This window comes from Myxocyprinus asiaticus, chromosome 44, assembly GCF_019703515.2.
Source record: "Myxocyprinus asiaticus isolate MX2 ecotype Aquarium Trade chromosome 44, UBuf_Myxa_2, whole genome shotgun sequence".
Taxonomy (NCBI): Eukaryota; Metazoa; Chordata; class Actinopteri; order Cypriniformes; family Catostomidae; genus Myxocyprinus; species Myxocyprinus asiaticus.
In genome coordinates this window covers 330,887-345,230 of record NC_059387.1, presented here as the reverse complement: position 1 = coordinate 345,230, position 14,344 = coordinate 330,887, and the positions used below count along the sequence as shown (strand labels likewise).

Here is a 14,344-nt window from a genome sequence, read left to right as displayed (position 1 = left end):
CAGCGGGCTGGTGACGTCCGAATAATTAGGCACGAACCTTCTATAATAGCCAGCCAGCCCCAGGAACTGTCTCACCCCTTTTTGGTCTTGGGTCTCGGGCAGGTCGCAATCGCCACTGTCTTGTCAATTTGGGGACGCACCTGCCCGTGGCCCAAGTGGAACCCCAGATACCATACCTCCACCCATCCAATCGCGCACTTCTTTGGGTTCGCTGTGAGTCCCGCTTGGCGCAGCGATCTCAGAACCGCCCTCAGATGTTGCATGTGCCGCTGCCAATCATTGCTATAAATGATGATGTCATCTAAATAGGCAGCGGCGTAAGCTGAATGCGGTCTGAGGATTCGGTCCATGAGACGCTGAAACGTAGCCGGGGCTCCAAACAAACTGAACGGGAGTGTCACAAATTGGTGCAATCCAAACGGTGTGGAGAAGGCGGTTTTCTCACGGGAAATTGGTGTCAAGGGGATCTGCCAATAACCCTTCGTCAAATCCAATGTCGAATAAAATCGAGCAGTGCCCAACCAATCGAGCAACTCATCAACGCGGGGCATTGGATATGCATCAAAATTAGACGCCACGTTGACTTTTCTATAATCCACACAGAACCATACAGACCCGTCGCTCTTAGGCACTAGAACAACTGGGCTGGACCAATCGCTGTGGGATTCTTCTATTACCCCCATATCGAGCATTGCATCCAATTCTTCCCGAACAATTTTCTTCTTGTGTTCGGGTAATCGATAGGGGCGGCTACGTACCACGACCCCCGGCTCGGTCTCGATGTGGTGATGGATGAGGTTTGTACGTCCCAGTAGAGGGGAGAACACGTCCGCAAACTCCTGTTGCAACCTAGCAACCTCCGCGAGTTGACTCGGTGAGAGGTGGTCTCTGCAAGTGACCGGGGTGAACTGTTTATGTTTTGAACTCACCTCCAGTCCGAGCTCCGCCTTCTCGGGAACTACCATAGCCAACGTCACGGGAACCGCCTCCCTCCACAATTTCAGGAGATTGAGGTGGTATATTTGACGTGTGCCCCCTCTATCGGTTCGTTTAACCTCATAATCGAGATCTCCCACTCGTCGTGTGACCTCAAAGGGTCCTTGCCACTTGGCGAGTAATTTAGAGCTCGGTGTGGGAAGTAATACAAGCACTTTATCTCCCGGTGCAAATTCCCTTAGCTGAGTTCCCCTGTCATACAGTCGGCACTGACGTTCTTGAGCTTGGAGCAAATTCTCGGGGTCGAGCCATTTATCCCAATTTCTAGCATCGTCGTGCACGAACTTACGAATCGTGTTTTTGAGGGTTTTATTAAATCGTTCCACCAGGCCATCCGTTTGAGGATGGTATATGCTAGTGCGAATCGATTTAATATTTAACAACTCGTACAGTTCGCGTAGTGTCCGTGACATAAACGTTGTGCCCTGATCGGTGAGGATTTCTTTCGGAATCCCCACCCAGGAGATTATTTTGAAGAGTGCCTCCGTAACACTGCGTGCTGAGATGTTGCGAAGAGGCACTGCTTCCGGATACCGCGTTGCATAGTCCACTAGGACCAATACAAAGCGATGTCCGCGTGCTGACCGTTCTAATGTCCCGATGAGGTCCATTCCAATTCTCTCAAAGGGGACCTCGATCAAAGGGAGAGGGCGCAATGGCGCTTTTGGGGCGGCCGGTGGGTTAACCAGTTGGCATTCGCGGCATGCCGCACACCACCTGCGGACATCGCCACCAATGCCCGGCCAATAGAAATGAGCTATTAGATGGTTCAGTGTTTTCCTTTCTCCTAGATGACCCGCCATGGGATTATAATGAGCCGCCTGGAATACCATTTCCCGACGGCTCCTTGGAATCAAAAGTTGGGTTGTATCCTCTTTAGTTTGAGTGTCCTGTGTCATTCTATACAACTGCTCATTTATAATCGCAAAATAGGGGTATGAAAGGGCGATGTCTGGCTGGAGTCGTTGACCATCGATGACTCTCACTTGGTCGAAGGCGTGTTTGAGGGTTTCGTCTCGCGACTGCTCCAAAGGGATATCCCCCTCAGGGAATTCCCTGAGAAGGGGAGGGGTTGCAGCCTCTCCTCCTCTCTCATCATTATGACGTGGAGCTGTCAAGGATGGCCCCGGCTCCGCCTCCCCTGCCAAAGCATCGCACATTACACATCTCCCTAACTTCGTACAGGACCCATCCATGCAAATTCCCTTTAATAAAACTCTAAAATCAGGCCAATCAGTCCCCAAAATCAGTGGATGGGTGAGGCGGGAACTAACCGCGGCCTCCACTCTATGCTTTTTCCCCCGGAATTTAATCGTCAGGGTCACCACCGGATACTTGTGAATGTGTACACATTTCACCTTCACCGTTTTAGTTGTGACCAATGCCTCGGGTTGAACCAGGCATTGGTGGATAGTGGTTTGATTACACCCGGTGTCCACCAACGCTTGGTGAGTACCCCCTTGACACTTACCAGTATCCGGTATGCTCTGGCCCGGTCGGGGGCAGCCTGTGGGAGGTCAGAGACCCGCACCACCATCCCCAGCTCCATCAGAGGGCACTGATCTCGGAAGTGGCCCGGGTCTCCGCACCTCCAGCAGGCCGGCCCAGGCGCTACACCCGCACTTGCGTCGGCGAGCGCCCCCCCTGAGGGGGAGAGCGGCGGGGCATTGGGATAGGGGAAGGTGTCGCCTCCCACACCTGGGGAACTGGTCTCAGGGGCTGAAGTCCTCTTCGTCTGCGTGGGGCAGGAACGGGACCTGGAGAGAGAGCAGAACGAGAGGAGAGAGGGGAGGGGGAAGAGACAGAGGGAGGAGAGAGAATGTAGGAGGGCTCTTCCGCCCTCGGGATCGCCGCCATGTGGTCCTCCGCAAGCCGGACGGCTTCCTCCAACGATGCTGGGCAGTGGCACTGGACCCACTCCGCTGTCCCTTTTGGCAGTCGATGTGTTAATTGCTCCAGTACCACCTGGTCGATAATTCCTTCGACGTCGCGGTCCCCCGCTAGCAGCCATCTTCGGCAGGCGTCACGGAGCCGCTGGGCGAAGGCAAACGGGCGGTCGGAGCTATCCAACTTCAAGCTCCGGAAGAGTTGACGACTTTCCTCCGGAGTGCGACTAACCCGTTGCAGGATGGCTCTCTTTAAATCTCCATAGGCCAGGAGGCTCGTCGCTGGCAGTTGTTGAGCCGTGAGCTGGGCTTCCCCGGACAACAGTGGGATAAGTCGGGCCGCCCATTGGCCGAGCGGCCAGCCCCAGATCTCGGCGGTCCGCTCAAACAAATCCAGGAAGGCCTCGGGGTCTTCCGCCGCCCCCTTTTTCTGTAATGCGGGCGGGGGTAATGGCGTGTGAGTGTCCGGGGTCGCGGCTGGGGAGGCTCCTGGCTGAGGAGGCTCCGGATCGCCTGCTGGTCCTCGGCTTGAGCGTGTACGAGCTCGACAAACCGCCGATCTTGATCTTGTCAGAGCTCAAGCAGTGTCTGCTGGTGGCTCTGATGTAGGCCAGCGAGGGCTTGGAGGATCTCCGCCAACTGGGAGGACTCTACCAGGCGACTTCCATCCATCTTCAACCCAAACTTCAATTCCTGGGTTTCGGCACCAGTGTAACACTTCTCAGTGTAAGGAGGAGGCGAGAAGCAGCTTTTCTGGTTCAGGTAAGGATTTTTATTTTCTCTCTGCAGCAGAATTACACTGTCAGAGTCTTTGCGTTGTTCACTAAGCTAGTCTAAAATCACACACACCACTTCACAAAATAAACTGTGCATTTTTCCCCTCTAAAAGAGTATATATTTCTCTAAAAGAACGCACACACGGAACATCTTTTTAAAGACGCGTCTTTTTAAAGATGCCTTTCCGATCGTGTGTTATTCCTGGTTGTGGTCGTTATCTCTCAACTTCAGATGGTCATGATCGCTGTCTTTCATGTCTGGGCGCGACCCACACGGAAGCAGCATTTGTGAATGGTTCATGTTCTCACTGCGAGAACATGACCATGGCAACATTGCGGTCACGGCTTGCTTTCGTACCTACGGGTATGAGGCCAGCGCGGCTAGCACTGGGGGTGATTTGGGGACCCCAATGGGATCGTCTCCGCCAGGTATCCCCCCACGGACCTCCCATTCCCCAGCACGCTTGTCTGCCCCAATCGGGCTTCCGGATGAGTTCGCCGGCTCGTCTCACGGCGAGTCTGGCTTCTTGTTCGGAGCTCGCGAAGATGATAAGCTCTTGAGCTCAGCATCGGAGAGCGGGCTTGTCCAGTCAGACGCAGAAGCCTCAGCTGGGCTTCCCCCTTCGGGGACGATCGCCCAGTCACAGGCCGATGCCGAAATGATGGACATGCTTTCCCGGGCGGTCGCGAGTGTCAGGTTAGAGTGGATCCCTCTGCCCTCCCCTGAACCCTCGCGGCTTGATGATTGGTTTCTGGGCTCGTGGCCCCGCTCAAAGCAGCCGCGCCCCACTCCAGTGCCATTCTTCCCGGAAGTGCATGAGGAGCTGACGAAGTCGTGGGAGGCACCTTTTACTGCCCGGCCCTGATTCCGCAGTTCCCCCGCTCTCACTACCCTCGATGGCGGGGCGGCCAAGGGCTATACGGCGATTCCCCTGGTGGATAAGGCGCTCGTGGTGCACTTATGCCTGCAGAGCACCGCCACCTGGCGTGGACGCCTTAAGCTCCCGTCCAAGCCCTGTAGGCTCACGTTGTCCCTGACGGCTAAAGCCTACAGTGCTGCTGGACAAGCCGCCTCTGCGCTGCACGCCATGGCTCTCGTGCAGGTCCACCAAGCCAAGGCGCTGAAAGAACTGCACGAGGGTAGTTCCGCCCCAGATTTGATGCAGGAACTGCGCTCGGCGACCGACCTCGCCCTCCGGGCGACGAAGGTCACGGCGTGGTCTCTCGGGCGGATGATGACCACACTAGTGGTCCACCTTTGGCTCAATCTGGTCGAGATGGGAGAGGCCGACAAGACACAGTTCCTTGCTGCCCCCATTTCCTAGGCAGTGGCTGATCCGGACCGTCCAACTCTGATACGCGATTCAGTTCGCCAGGTTCAGCGGTATTCACTTCACCTTGGTCAAGGGCGAAAATGCCGCCACCCTGCGCACGGAGATCGCTACCCTCCTACGGAAGGACGTGATAGAACCTGTCCCTCCAGCCGAGATGAAGAAAGGGTTTTACAGCCCCTACTTCATCTTACCAAAAAAAAGGCAGTGGGTTGCGGCCAATCTTGGACCTGCGAGTACTGAACCGGGCTTTACACAGACTCCCGTTCAAGATGCTGACGCAAAGACGCATTCTGACAAGTGTCCGGCATCAAGATTGGTTCGCAGCGGTAGACCTGAAGGATGCGTACTTCCACGTCTCGATCCTTCCTCGACACAGACCCTTCCTGCGGTTTGCGTTCGAGGGTCAGGCATATCAGTACAAAGTCCTCCCTTTCGGCCTGTCCCTGTCTCCTTGCATCTTTACGAAGATCTCAGAGGCTGCCCTTGCCCCGTTAAGGGAGGTGGGCATTCGCATTCTCAACTATCTTGACGACTGGCTAATCCTAGCTCACTCTCGAGACATGTTGTGCGCACACAGGGACCTGGTGCTCTCACACCTCAGCCGACTAGGGCTTCGGGTCAAGTGGGAAAAGAGCAAGCTCCTCCCGGTTCAGAGCATCACTTTTCTCGGTTTGGAGTTGGACTCAGTCTCCTTGACGGCACGCCTTACGAACGAGCGCGCCCAGTTGGTGCTGGCCTTTTTGAAGGCGTTTAAACAGGGAACAGCAGTTCCACTGAAACTTTTTCAGAGGCTCCTGGGGCATATGTCATCCTCGGCAGTGGCCACCCCGCTCGGGTTGATGCATATGAGGCCGCTTCAGCACTGGCTCCAGACTCGAGTCCCGAGACAGGCATGGCACCACGGGACACACCGCGTGGCCATTACGTTGGTCTGTCACCATCTTTTCAGCCCTTGGACCGACCTCTCGTTTCTACGAGCAGGTGTTCCTCTAGAACTGGTCTCCAGGCGCGTCATGGTCATGACAGACGCCTCCAAAATGGGCTTGGGTGCTGTTTGCAATGGGCACGCAGCCGCTGGCCTCTGGACGGGCCCGCAACTGCATTGGCACATCAACTGCCTCGAGTTATTGGCAATTCTGCTCGCCCTGCGGAGGTTCCAGCCATTGATCCAGGGCAAGCACGTGTTAGTTCGGACGGACAGCATGGCAGTGGTAGCATATGTCAACCACCAAGGTGGTCTGTGCTCTCGCTGTATGTCACAACTCGCCCGCCATCTCCTTCTCCGGAGTCAGCAGCACTTCAAGTCGCTGCGAGCCACTCACATCCCGGGCAACCTCAACACTACAGTGGACGCACTGTCACGACAGGTTTCCCTCAGGGGAGAGTGGAGACTTCACCCTCAGGTGGTCCAGCTGATTTGGAGTCGATTCGGACAGGCACAGGTGGACCTGTTCGCCTCCCAAGAATCCTCCCACTGCCCGCTCTGGTACGCCCCCTCACCGAGGCTCCCCTCGGCATAGACGTGCTGGCACACAGCTGGCTCCCTGGCCTACGCAAATATGCATTTCCCCCAGTGAACCTGCTTGCACAAACCCTGTGCAAGATCAGGGAGGATGAGGAGCAGGTCATCCTGGTAGCACCCTACTGGCCCACCCAGACATGGTTCTCGGACCTCACGCTCCTCGCGACAGCTCCCCCCTGGTGAATTCCCCTGAGGAAGGACCTTCTTTCTCAGGGACGGGGCACCCTCTGGTACCCGCACCCAGACCTCTGGAATCTCCATGTCTGGTCCCTGGATGGGACGTGGAAGACCTAAGCGGTCTACCACCTGTTGTGGTAGACACGATCACTCAGGCTAGGGCCCCCTCTACGAGGCGCCTGTATGCCTTTAAGTGGTGTCTATTCATTAAGTGGTGTTCTTCCCGACTTGAAGACCCCCAGAGATGCGCAGTCGGATCAGTGCTTTCCTTCCTGCAGGAGAGGTTGGAAGGGAGGCTGTCCCCCTCCACCTTGAAGGTGTATGTTGCCGCCATAGCAGCACATCACGACGCAGTTGACGGTAAGTCCTTAGGGAAGCACGACCTGATCATCAGGTTCCTAAGAGGCGCCAGGAGGCTGAATCCCTCCAGACCACGCCTCGTTCCCTCATGGGATCTCTCCATAGTTCTTCAGGGTCTACAGAGAGCCCCCTTTGAGCCTTTGCAGTCAGCCGAGCTTAAGGCACTCTCCTTGAAGACTGCCCTCCTGACTGCGCTCACTTCCATCAAGAGGGAAGGTGAATTGCAAGTGTTCTCAGTCAGCGAAACATGCCTGGAGTTTGGTCCGGGTTACTCTCACGTGATCCTGTGACCCCGACCGGGCTATGTGCCCAAAGTTCCCACCACCCCTTTTAGGGACCAGGTGGTGAACCTGCAAGCGCTGCCCCAGGAGGAGGCAGACCTAGCCTTGTCGTTGCTGTGTCCGGTGCGCGCTTTACGCATCTATTTGGATTGCACGCAGAGCTTTAGAGTCTCTGAGCAGCTCTTTGTCTGCTTTGGTGCACAGCAGAAAGGAAGCGCTGTCTCCAAGCAGAGGATCGCCCACTGGCTCGTTGATGCCATAACTATGGCATATTTCGCCCAAAACATGCCACCCCCGGTAGGGCTACGAGCCCATTCTACCCGAGGTGTAGCGGCTTCCTGTGCCCTGGCCAGAGGTGCCTCTCTAACAGACATTTGCACAGCAGCGGGTTGGGCAACACCCAACACCTTTGCAAGGTTCTACAACCTCCGGGTGGAACCTGTTTCGTCTCAGGTAGTGGCATGCAACACAAGCGGATAAGCCCGGGATAGCTGGCCGGGTGTATCGCTTGCACATAGTGCCTTCCACCTCCCTTGGAGCTGAAAACGTGCGCCGTTAATTCCCAGTAGTGTTCACAAACTTTCTTCCCTGGTTGACTTCCTCCGAGCCCTGTGGCGGTCGAGTTTTCAGAGAGACTCGCTGCCGGCTCAGTACACGCGCTAACTAAGAGCCCTGTTCTGGGGTAGGTGCTCCGCATGTGGCGGTTCCCTGTAAGGCTAACCCCATGCAATATATATCTTCCGCTAGTTCATTTCCCTGCTGGCAAACTGCGTCTTCCTTGGGCAGAGCCCCTTTGCCCCAGTCTCCATGTTTGTAGTAACTCCTCCCCCATTGGGCAGGATCTACCTTGAAGGCTCTTTACATGGTTGGAAAGACCATGTGACGTATCCTTCCACTTAAATATCTCTCTTTGGGCGAGTTGTGGTCTCCGCGGTGTCTTCTCCTTGGGAGGGACACCCTCCGACTAGACCGGGCGGCCCAGTCGGATAATCCCCCTTCTTTTTTAGGGAGTGGAAAAAGAGAAGGGGAAAAGAGGCCACGACTGGGTTAAGCCTGTCTCTATCTTTGGGTAGTCGACTTGTCCCCAAAAAGGGCTGTTCGACACTCATAACTATGTTGGGGAAGGTTACTTGTCGACCTGGTGTGCTGGCTACGAGGCACACAGCAAGCCTGCCCACCACACACTGCCAGTTCACGTAACACAGTTCAGCCAGTTGTGGCGTTTCGTATAGGGAACCCTAGTGTCACTACATCTACACAATGTCGAGGGAGTGACAGATAGGGAATGTCATGGTTACTGGTGTAACCTCCATTCCCTGATGGAGGGAACGAGACGTTGTGTCCCTCCTGCCACAATGCTGAACTACCCGCTGAAATGGCCAGACCTTATATCGGCTCCTCAGCATAAAACCTGAATGAGTGGTTGCATACCAGCTCCTTTTATACCCGTATGTCCAGGGGAGTGGCATGCAAATACCACTCGCCAATTTTCATTGGCCTTTTATCAAAGACCAGAGGAGTCTCAGGCTCCCAAGAGTCCCCCTAGTGTCACTACATCGACACAACGTCTTGTTCCCTCCATCAGGGAATGGAGGTTACACCAGTAACCATGACGTTTTTTTGTTTATATTTTATGTTATTTTACTTTTTGCATTGCTTTGAGTAGATGTTAAATTTCTTGAGGAAATTTATAACAATAATCATAACAACAACAATAATAAAGAAAAAGAATCAAATTGGTGCACATCATCAGACTGAAATGTGTCATTTATTTTTTTTCTTTGACTATGTTTGTCAAGATTATATAAGATGATGTTTTCATTTATAAAGTTTTTAATTCACTAACTGGATTACTCAAAATTACACACTGCGACATGGCTTAATATATATAATACAATTTTATTGGTTTTTCAGAAAAATGTCACTATATCGTGATATATATCGTTATCGTGATATAAAATTACTCATATCATTATATAGGATTTTGGTCATACCGCCCAACCCTAATCAGAGATGTCATCATTTCTGATTATGTTATAATTCATAGAAATTATTAGTTACCCTGGCTGGTAGAGTTCTCTGCCTCTGATGAGAATGTTCCCATTATTTCATAGTCAGCCCATTTATACTTAAGCAAACAGTACTTGTAAGATGTACATTTTTATTTTTATTAGATTCTCACTTTAGGAAAATATAAAAGCTGTAGGTGCTACTGGTTGTTTAAATCAGTTTTACTATCAGAAATAATCAATAATTAATTGTTATTAATTATGGAATAATTAAATAATAATTAAATAGAATTTAACTCATTAAATTCTATTCTCAGGGCACCACTCTTTGAAAAAAGAAAAATGATAGCAAGTTACTGATTGAGTCTCACAAAAACAAAATCTACCCTGTAGGTTGAGTATCTTAATTGTTAATCAAAATAATCAAAAAGGGGCAAAACTTGTTAAATTATTGCTATACAAATCTAATAGTAATCTAGTTGCAGTTAGTTTCTAACACCAATAAAATAACAGTATTCTGAGGTAACTTAGGAGTTCTTGACGTGGCAGAGGTTGGCTTCAACACAATATTCAAACAAAAACAAACAGGAGTACTTATTATAATATAACAAGATTTATTATAATCAAGCAGTAGTGAACACAGCCAATACTATCTGAATATAATCCAAAAAAAGATAAAAAAATATATAAAGGAAATCCTAACTAACGGTGGATCTATATGCTAGTGTGTGTGTGTGTGTGTGTGTGTGTGTGTGTGTGTGTGTGTCTGTCTGTGTATGAGTGTGTGTGTGTGTGTGTGTGTCCAGATGCGGTAACAAAGGAATCAAAATGGAGGATCAGGTTCAAAATGGAGGGTTAGATCCAAAATGGAGCTGATACCACGTGAGGGTGGAAATGAGTGGACACACAAAGGAACTGACGAAACAGGTGGGAGAATTTGGTTCACCAGCCTGAGTCGAACATAAACCGCAGTGCCGCTCACTCAGTGAATATCAGTGAGAGAGAGAGAATGAGAGCGAGAGAGCGAGGAAAAGTGCATGCAGTTTAATTGAGGGTAACCGCTCGTAACAGCGGGACTGAATTACTAGTTCAGATCACTCAACAAAACAAACGTAATCCCAAAAGAAAATTAAATACAAATCTCCCAACTCGAAACAGCAAACAGCGAGCAGAGTTTAACATACAAATATACTCAAAACATCAGCATTTAGAATCAAAAATACGATTTAGTTTCACAAGAAAAATCACAGTTTCTAAACTAAATCTGCTCAGATATCAAGCCTTACTTGGGAAATCCTGTTGTCCGTTGGAATTCCTGTTGCATTGAGCGGTCAGGAGAAACGGTCTGGATGGTCCCTTGTCTTACGCTCCTCAATGAAAAGACGCATCTCTGCTTTATTCTTCGGATCCAGCGATGGAGAAGAATGCAGAAGGTAGTCAATGTTGAATGAAAAAGAGGGAGAAGGGAAACTGGTCGCCTTTCCGTTTTTCAAAATAAATTCACTGTTGCTTTACAGTGAAACTGAACCGGTTAGTATACTATAAGACTCGAACAAAGCTAAGTTAATCTTACTCTACTGTGGCCAAATGGTGAGGTTAGAAAAACGTGGTCTCTTTGTTCTCAGTCCAGAACGGAGGGAAAACTCCTTCAGTACGTGCACAGTACAGATGTCCCTTAACAGCCAGGCAGAGCTTGGCACAGAGAGGCTGAACTACATCTGTCCGCTGGTTTTATTGACAAGATGACATCATTGGTCGTAGGCCGCTTTCGACCAATGGCGTTTGAGACTGGGTCCATGGGCGGGACTTCACATCCAGTTGTGAATTTGTGAAGGATCCTGGGAAACTGAGTTCAATGTCTCTCCTTTGATTATAGAACAAAGGGCCATGCGGTCTCTGCTGCCATTTTGAGTGGGCCAAGGCCCAACAAAGCGTACATGGACTGTTTGAGTTTAGAGGGATGAACGCCAGTTGGCACTGTCATGCACGGGGTTAATGCGCATGTTTTTCTTTTTTCTGTTTTTTTGGTTCAGGGGGAAGTTCGGGGTTTGATTGTTACACTAATGTTGGAATGTGGTCTTTATAATTTTGTTTTTGACACACAATATATTTTTTCTAATATGTCAAAATGTCAGATGTTAATATGAGTGGATTGTCTCTCTCCACATGGAATGTGAATGGGTTGGGGCAACCCATAAAAGGAAGGAACGTTATTCCTTTTCTTAAACGTGAGAAATATGATATTGTGTTTCTTCATGAAACTCATCTTTCCCCACAAGAAGCTGGAAAATTTGGGAAGATATGGGGTGGACATGTTTTCTTTAGTGCTGGCTCAAGTAAGAGCAGGGGAGTTATTACAATGATAAGTAAACATCTACAATTTAAATGTCTCAAACATATTAAAGATAAATTAGGAAGAGTCATTATTGTTTTAGCAGAAATTCAGGGGCAAAGGTTGATTTTGGCTAATATTTATGCTCCTAACGTTGATGATCAGGGCTTTTTTATAGATCTTGAAGGGAAGTTGCAAACCCACTGGCACCCCTCATGATATAGTATTGGGAGGAGACTTTAAAATTTTGATGGACTCAGTCCTTGATCATAGTGAAGCAAAAGTGTGCAAGCCCCCTAGAGCAACATTGATGCTTCACAGGATGTGTAAAAATCTTGGTCTTACAGATATTTGGAGATTTTTGAACCCATCTGGTAGGTACTATACATTTTTTTCATCAATCCATAAGATTTATATATTTTTTAAGTTCCTCATTTCATCTGTTGTGTTTCCACATACGGTGAAAAAGAAATCATAAAGTTGGCGCTTTAATGTATCCCTTTTGCAAAATCCTGAATTCCAACAAATGGTGAAGGCTGAAATCAATGTGTATATGGAGACCAACTGGTCCTCAGTATCCTCTGTGGGCGTGGCTTGGTAGGCACTTAAGGCGGTTCTTAGGGGTCAGATCATACAGTATGCCTCATTCATCAAAAAGCCCAAAGCACGAGAACTTGTGGAGTTGGAAGGGAATATTGAAAGTGCCGAGGCAGAGCTGAAGCGCCGAATGTCGTCTGATGGCCTCAGAGAATTGACTCGATTGAAATACAGATATAATACTATTTTGTCACGAAAGGTGTAGTTTTGGCTATTCAGGGCAAGACAGTCATACTTTGAGTTGGTCGACAAGGCAGGAAAGCTTTTGGCTAGATATATAAAGCAGAGAGAGTCTTTCCCTACCATTTCCTTAATAAAATCTGCTGGTGGTGGAATTTTACCTTGGCCATAGATATTAATAATGCTTTTAAAGAATCTTGATCTTTATAGTTCCACGTCTTCGTCTACTGATGAGGATATTAGAAACTTTGTGGAACCATTAGAATTCCCTAAACTGATGACTGGGCAAAATAATTCTCTTGATTCTGAGATAACCTTGGAGGAGCTTGGCGAGGTAATTAAGGACTTGCCTACAGGCAAGGCTCTGGGGCCAGATGCCTTTGCTGCTGAATTTTTTAGATCTTATGCTACAGAATTGGCTCTACTTTTGCTAGAAGTTTATACGGATGGAAAGAATGGAAAGCTTCCGCCAACCATGACACAAGCCTGGATCAGTCTGATACTTAAAAAGGACAAAGATCCAAGCGAAGGTAAGAGTTACCGTCCAATTTCCCTGATCCAGTTATACGTTAAACTGTTGTCAAAAATTCTGGCTAACCGATTGAGTGAAGTTATGATATCTCTTATACATATAGATCAGGTGGGGTTTATTCGGGGCCACAGCTCTTCTGATAACATTAGGCATTTCATCAATATCATGTGGTCAGCGGCTAATGATCAGACTCCGGTCGCTACCATCACACTTGACGCTGAAAATGCGTTTGACATGGTAGAATCTTTTTAAGATTTTGGAAATGTACCGGTTTGGGAATACTTTTATCGGATGGATTAAGTTACTTTATTGACACCTGGTAGCAGCGGTACAAACAAATGGATTAATTTCAGATTATTTTACTCTGGATAAGGGCACCCGGCAGGGTTGCCCTCTTTCCCTATTATTGTTCTGTCTTGCCCTGGAACTATTAGCAGCCACGATAAGAAAGGAAGATGATTTTTCAGGGGTGGTGATGGGAAGTATGGCGCATAAGCATTTGCTTTACGCTAATGATATGTTATTATTCGTCTCCAACCCCACTAGATCTATGCCTTGCTTCCACAGAATTAATTAATTCCTTTTCTAAGTTCTCAGGATACAGAGTCAGTTGGTCTAAATCAGTAACGGCTTTTCAGCCAGGCGCCTTTCAGTGGCCCAAACAGGGCATTAAGTATTTGGCCATTTTATTCCCAGCAAATTTGTCTGATTTAGGGTTAATTTTGACCCCTTAATAAAAAGGTTTTCTAGCGATGTGAGCAGGTGGGCTTCATTACATTTATCTATGGTTGGGAAGGTTAGTGTTATTAAAATGAAATGTATTCCAAAATTTAACTACCTGTTACAATCTCTCACTGTAGATGTCCGCCTCTTTTATTTCAAGCAATTTGATAGCATAGCGAAGTCCTTTATTTGGAATGGTAATTGTCCCAGATTACATTTCAATAAATTACATAGGCCAATTGACAAAGGTGGGTTAGGCCTACCCAAGATTTTGTTTTATTATTATGTATTTGGTCTCAGACATTTGGCTCACTGGTCTCTTCCACCTGAGAGAGCCCCTCCCTGGTTTTGTATTGAACAGGAAGTTCTTGCCCCTATTTTGGCATTGCAAAGCCTTTCTATCAAACTAACCGGAGAAGTTAAGTTACACCCCGTTGTCTCGCATTTGTACTCGGTATGGACATTTATTTAAATGTTGCCTCAAGCATATGGCTGAACCCCAAATTATGTATTAACAAGTCCCCTTTTTGTTGGTCAGAGTGGATCGGGAGTGGGGTTAATACACTTGGTGACCTATATGAGAGCGGAGTGTTGAGATCCTTTGAAAATTTGGTTCAGTATTTTGGGATTCCTAGATCT

At 48.9% G+C, this 14,344-nt stretch overlaps 1 protein-coding gene across 2 annotated transcripts in view; it reads left to right on the top strand.

Annotated features, from left to right (window-relative positions):
* The window catches only part of gnal (guanine nucleotide binding protein (G protein), alpha activating activity polypeptide, olfactory type), a 173,306-nt gene that overhangs the window by 54,040 nt on the left and 104,922 nt on the right, over positions 1-14,344 (top strand). The window contains exon 1 of one of the 2 annotated variants that reach the window (XM_051686584.1): positions 10,130-10,268. The exons of the other annotated variant lie outside the window; for it this stretch is intronic. Coding sequence (XP_051542544.1) covers positions 10,236-10,268 — 33 coding nt within the window. The 5' untranslated portion in view covers positions 10,130-10,235. Of the gene's footprint in view, positions 1-10,129; positions 10,269-14,344 lie in introns of those variants that run through there. 2 annotated transcript variants of the gene reach the window in all.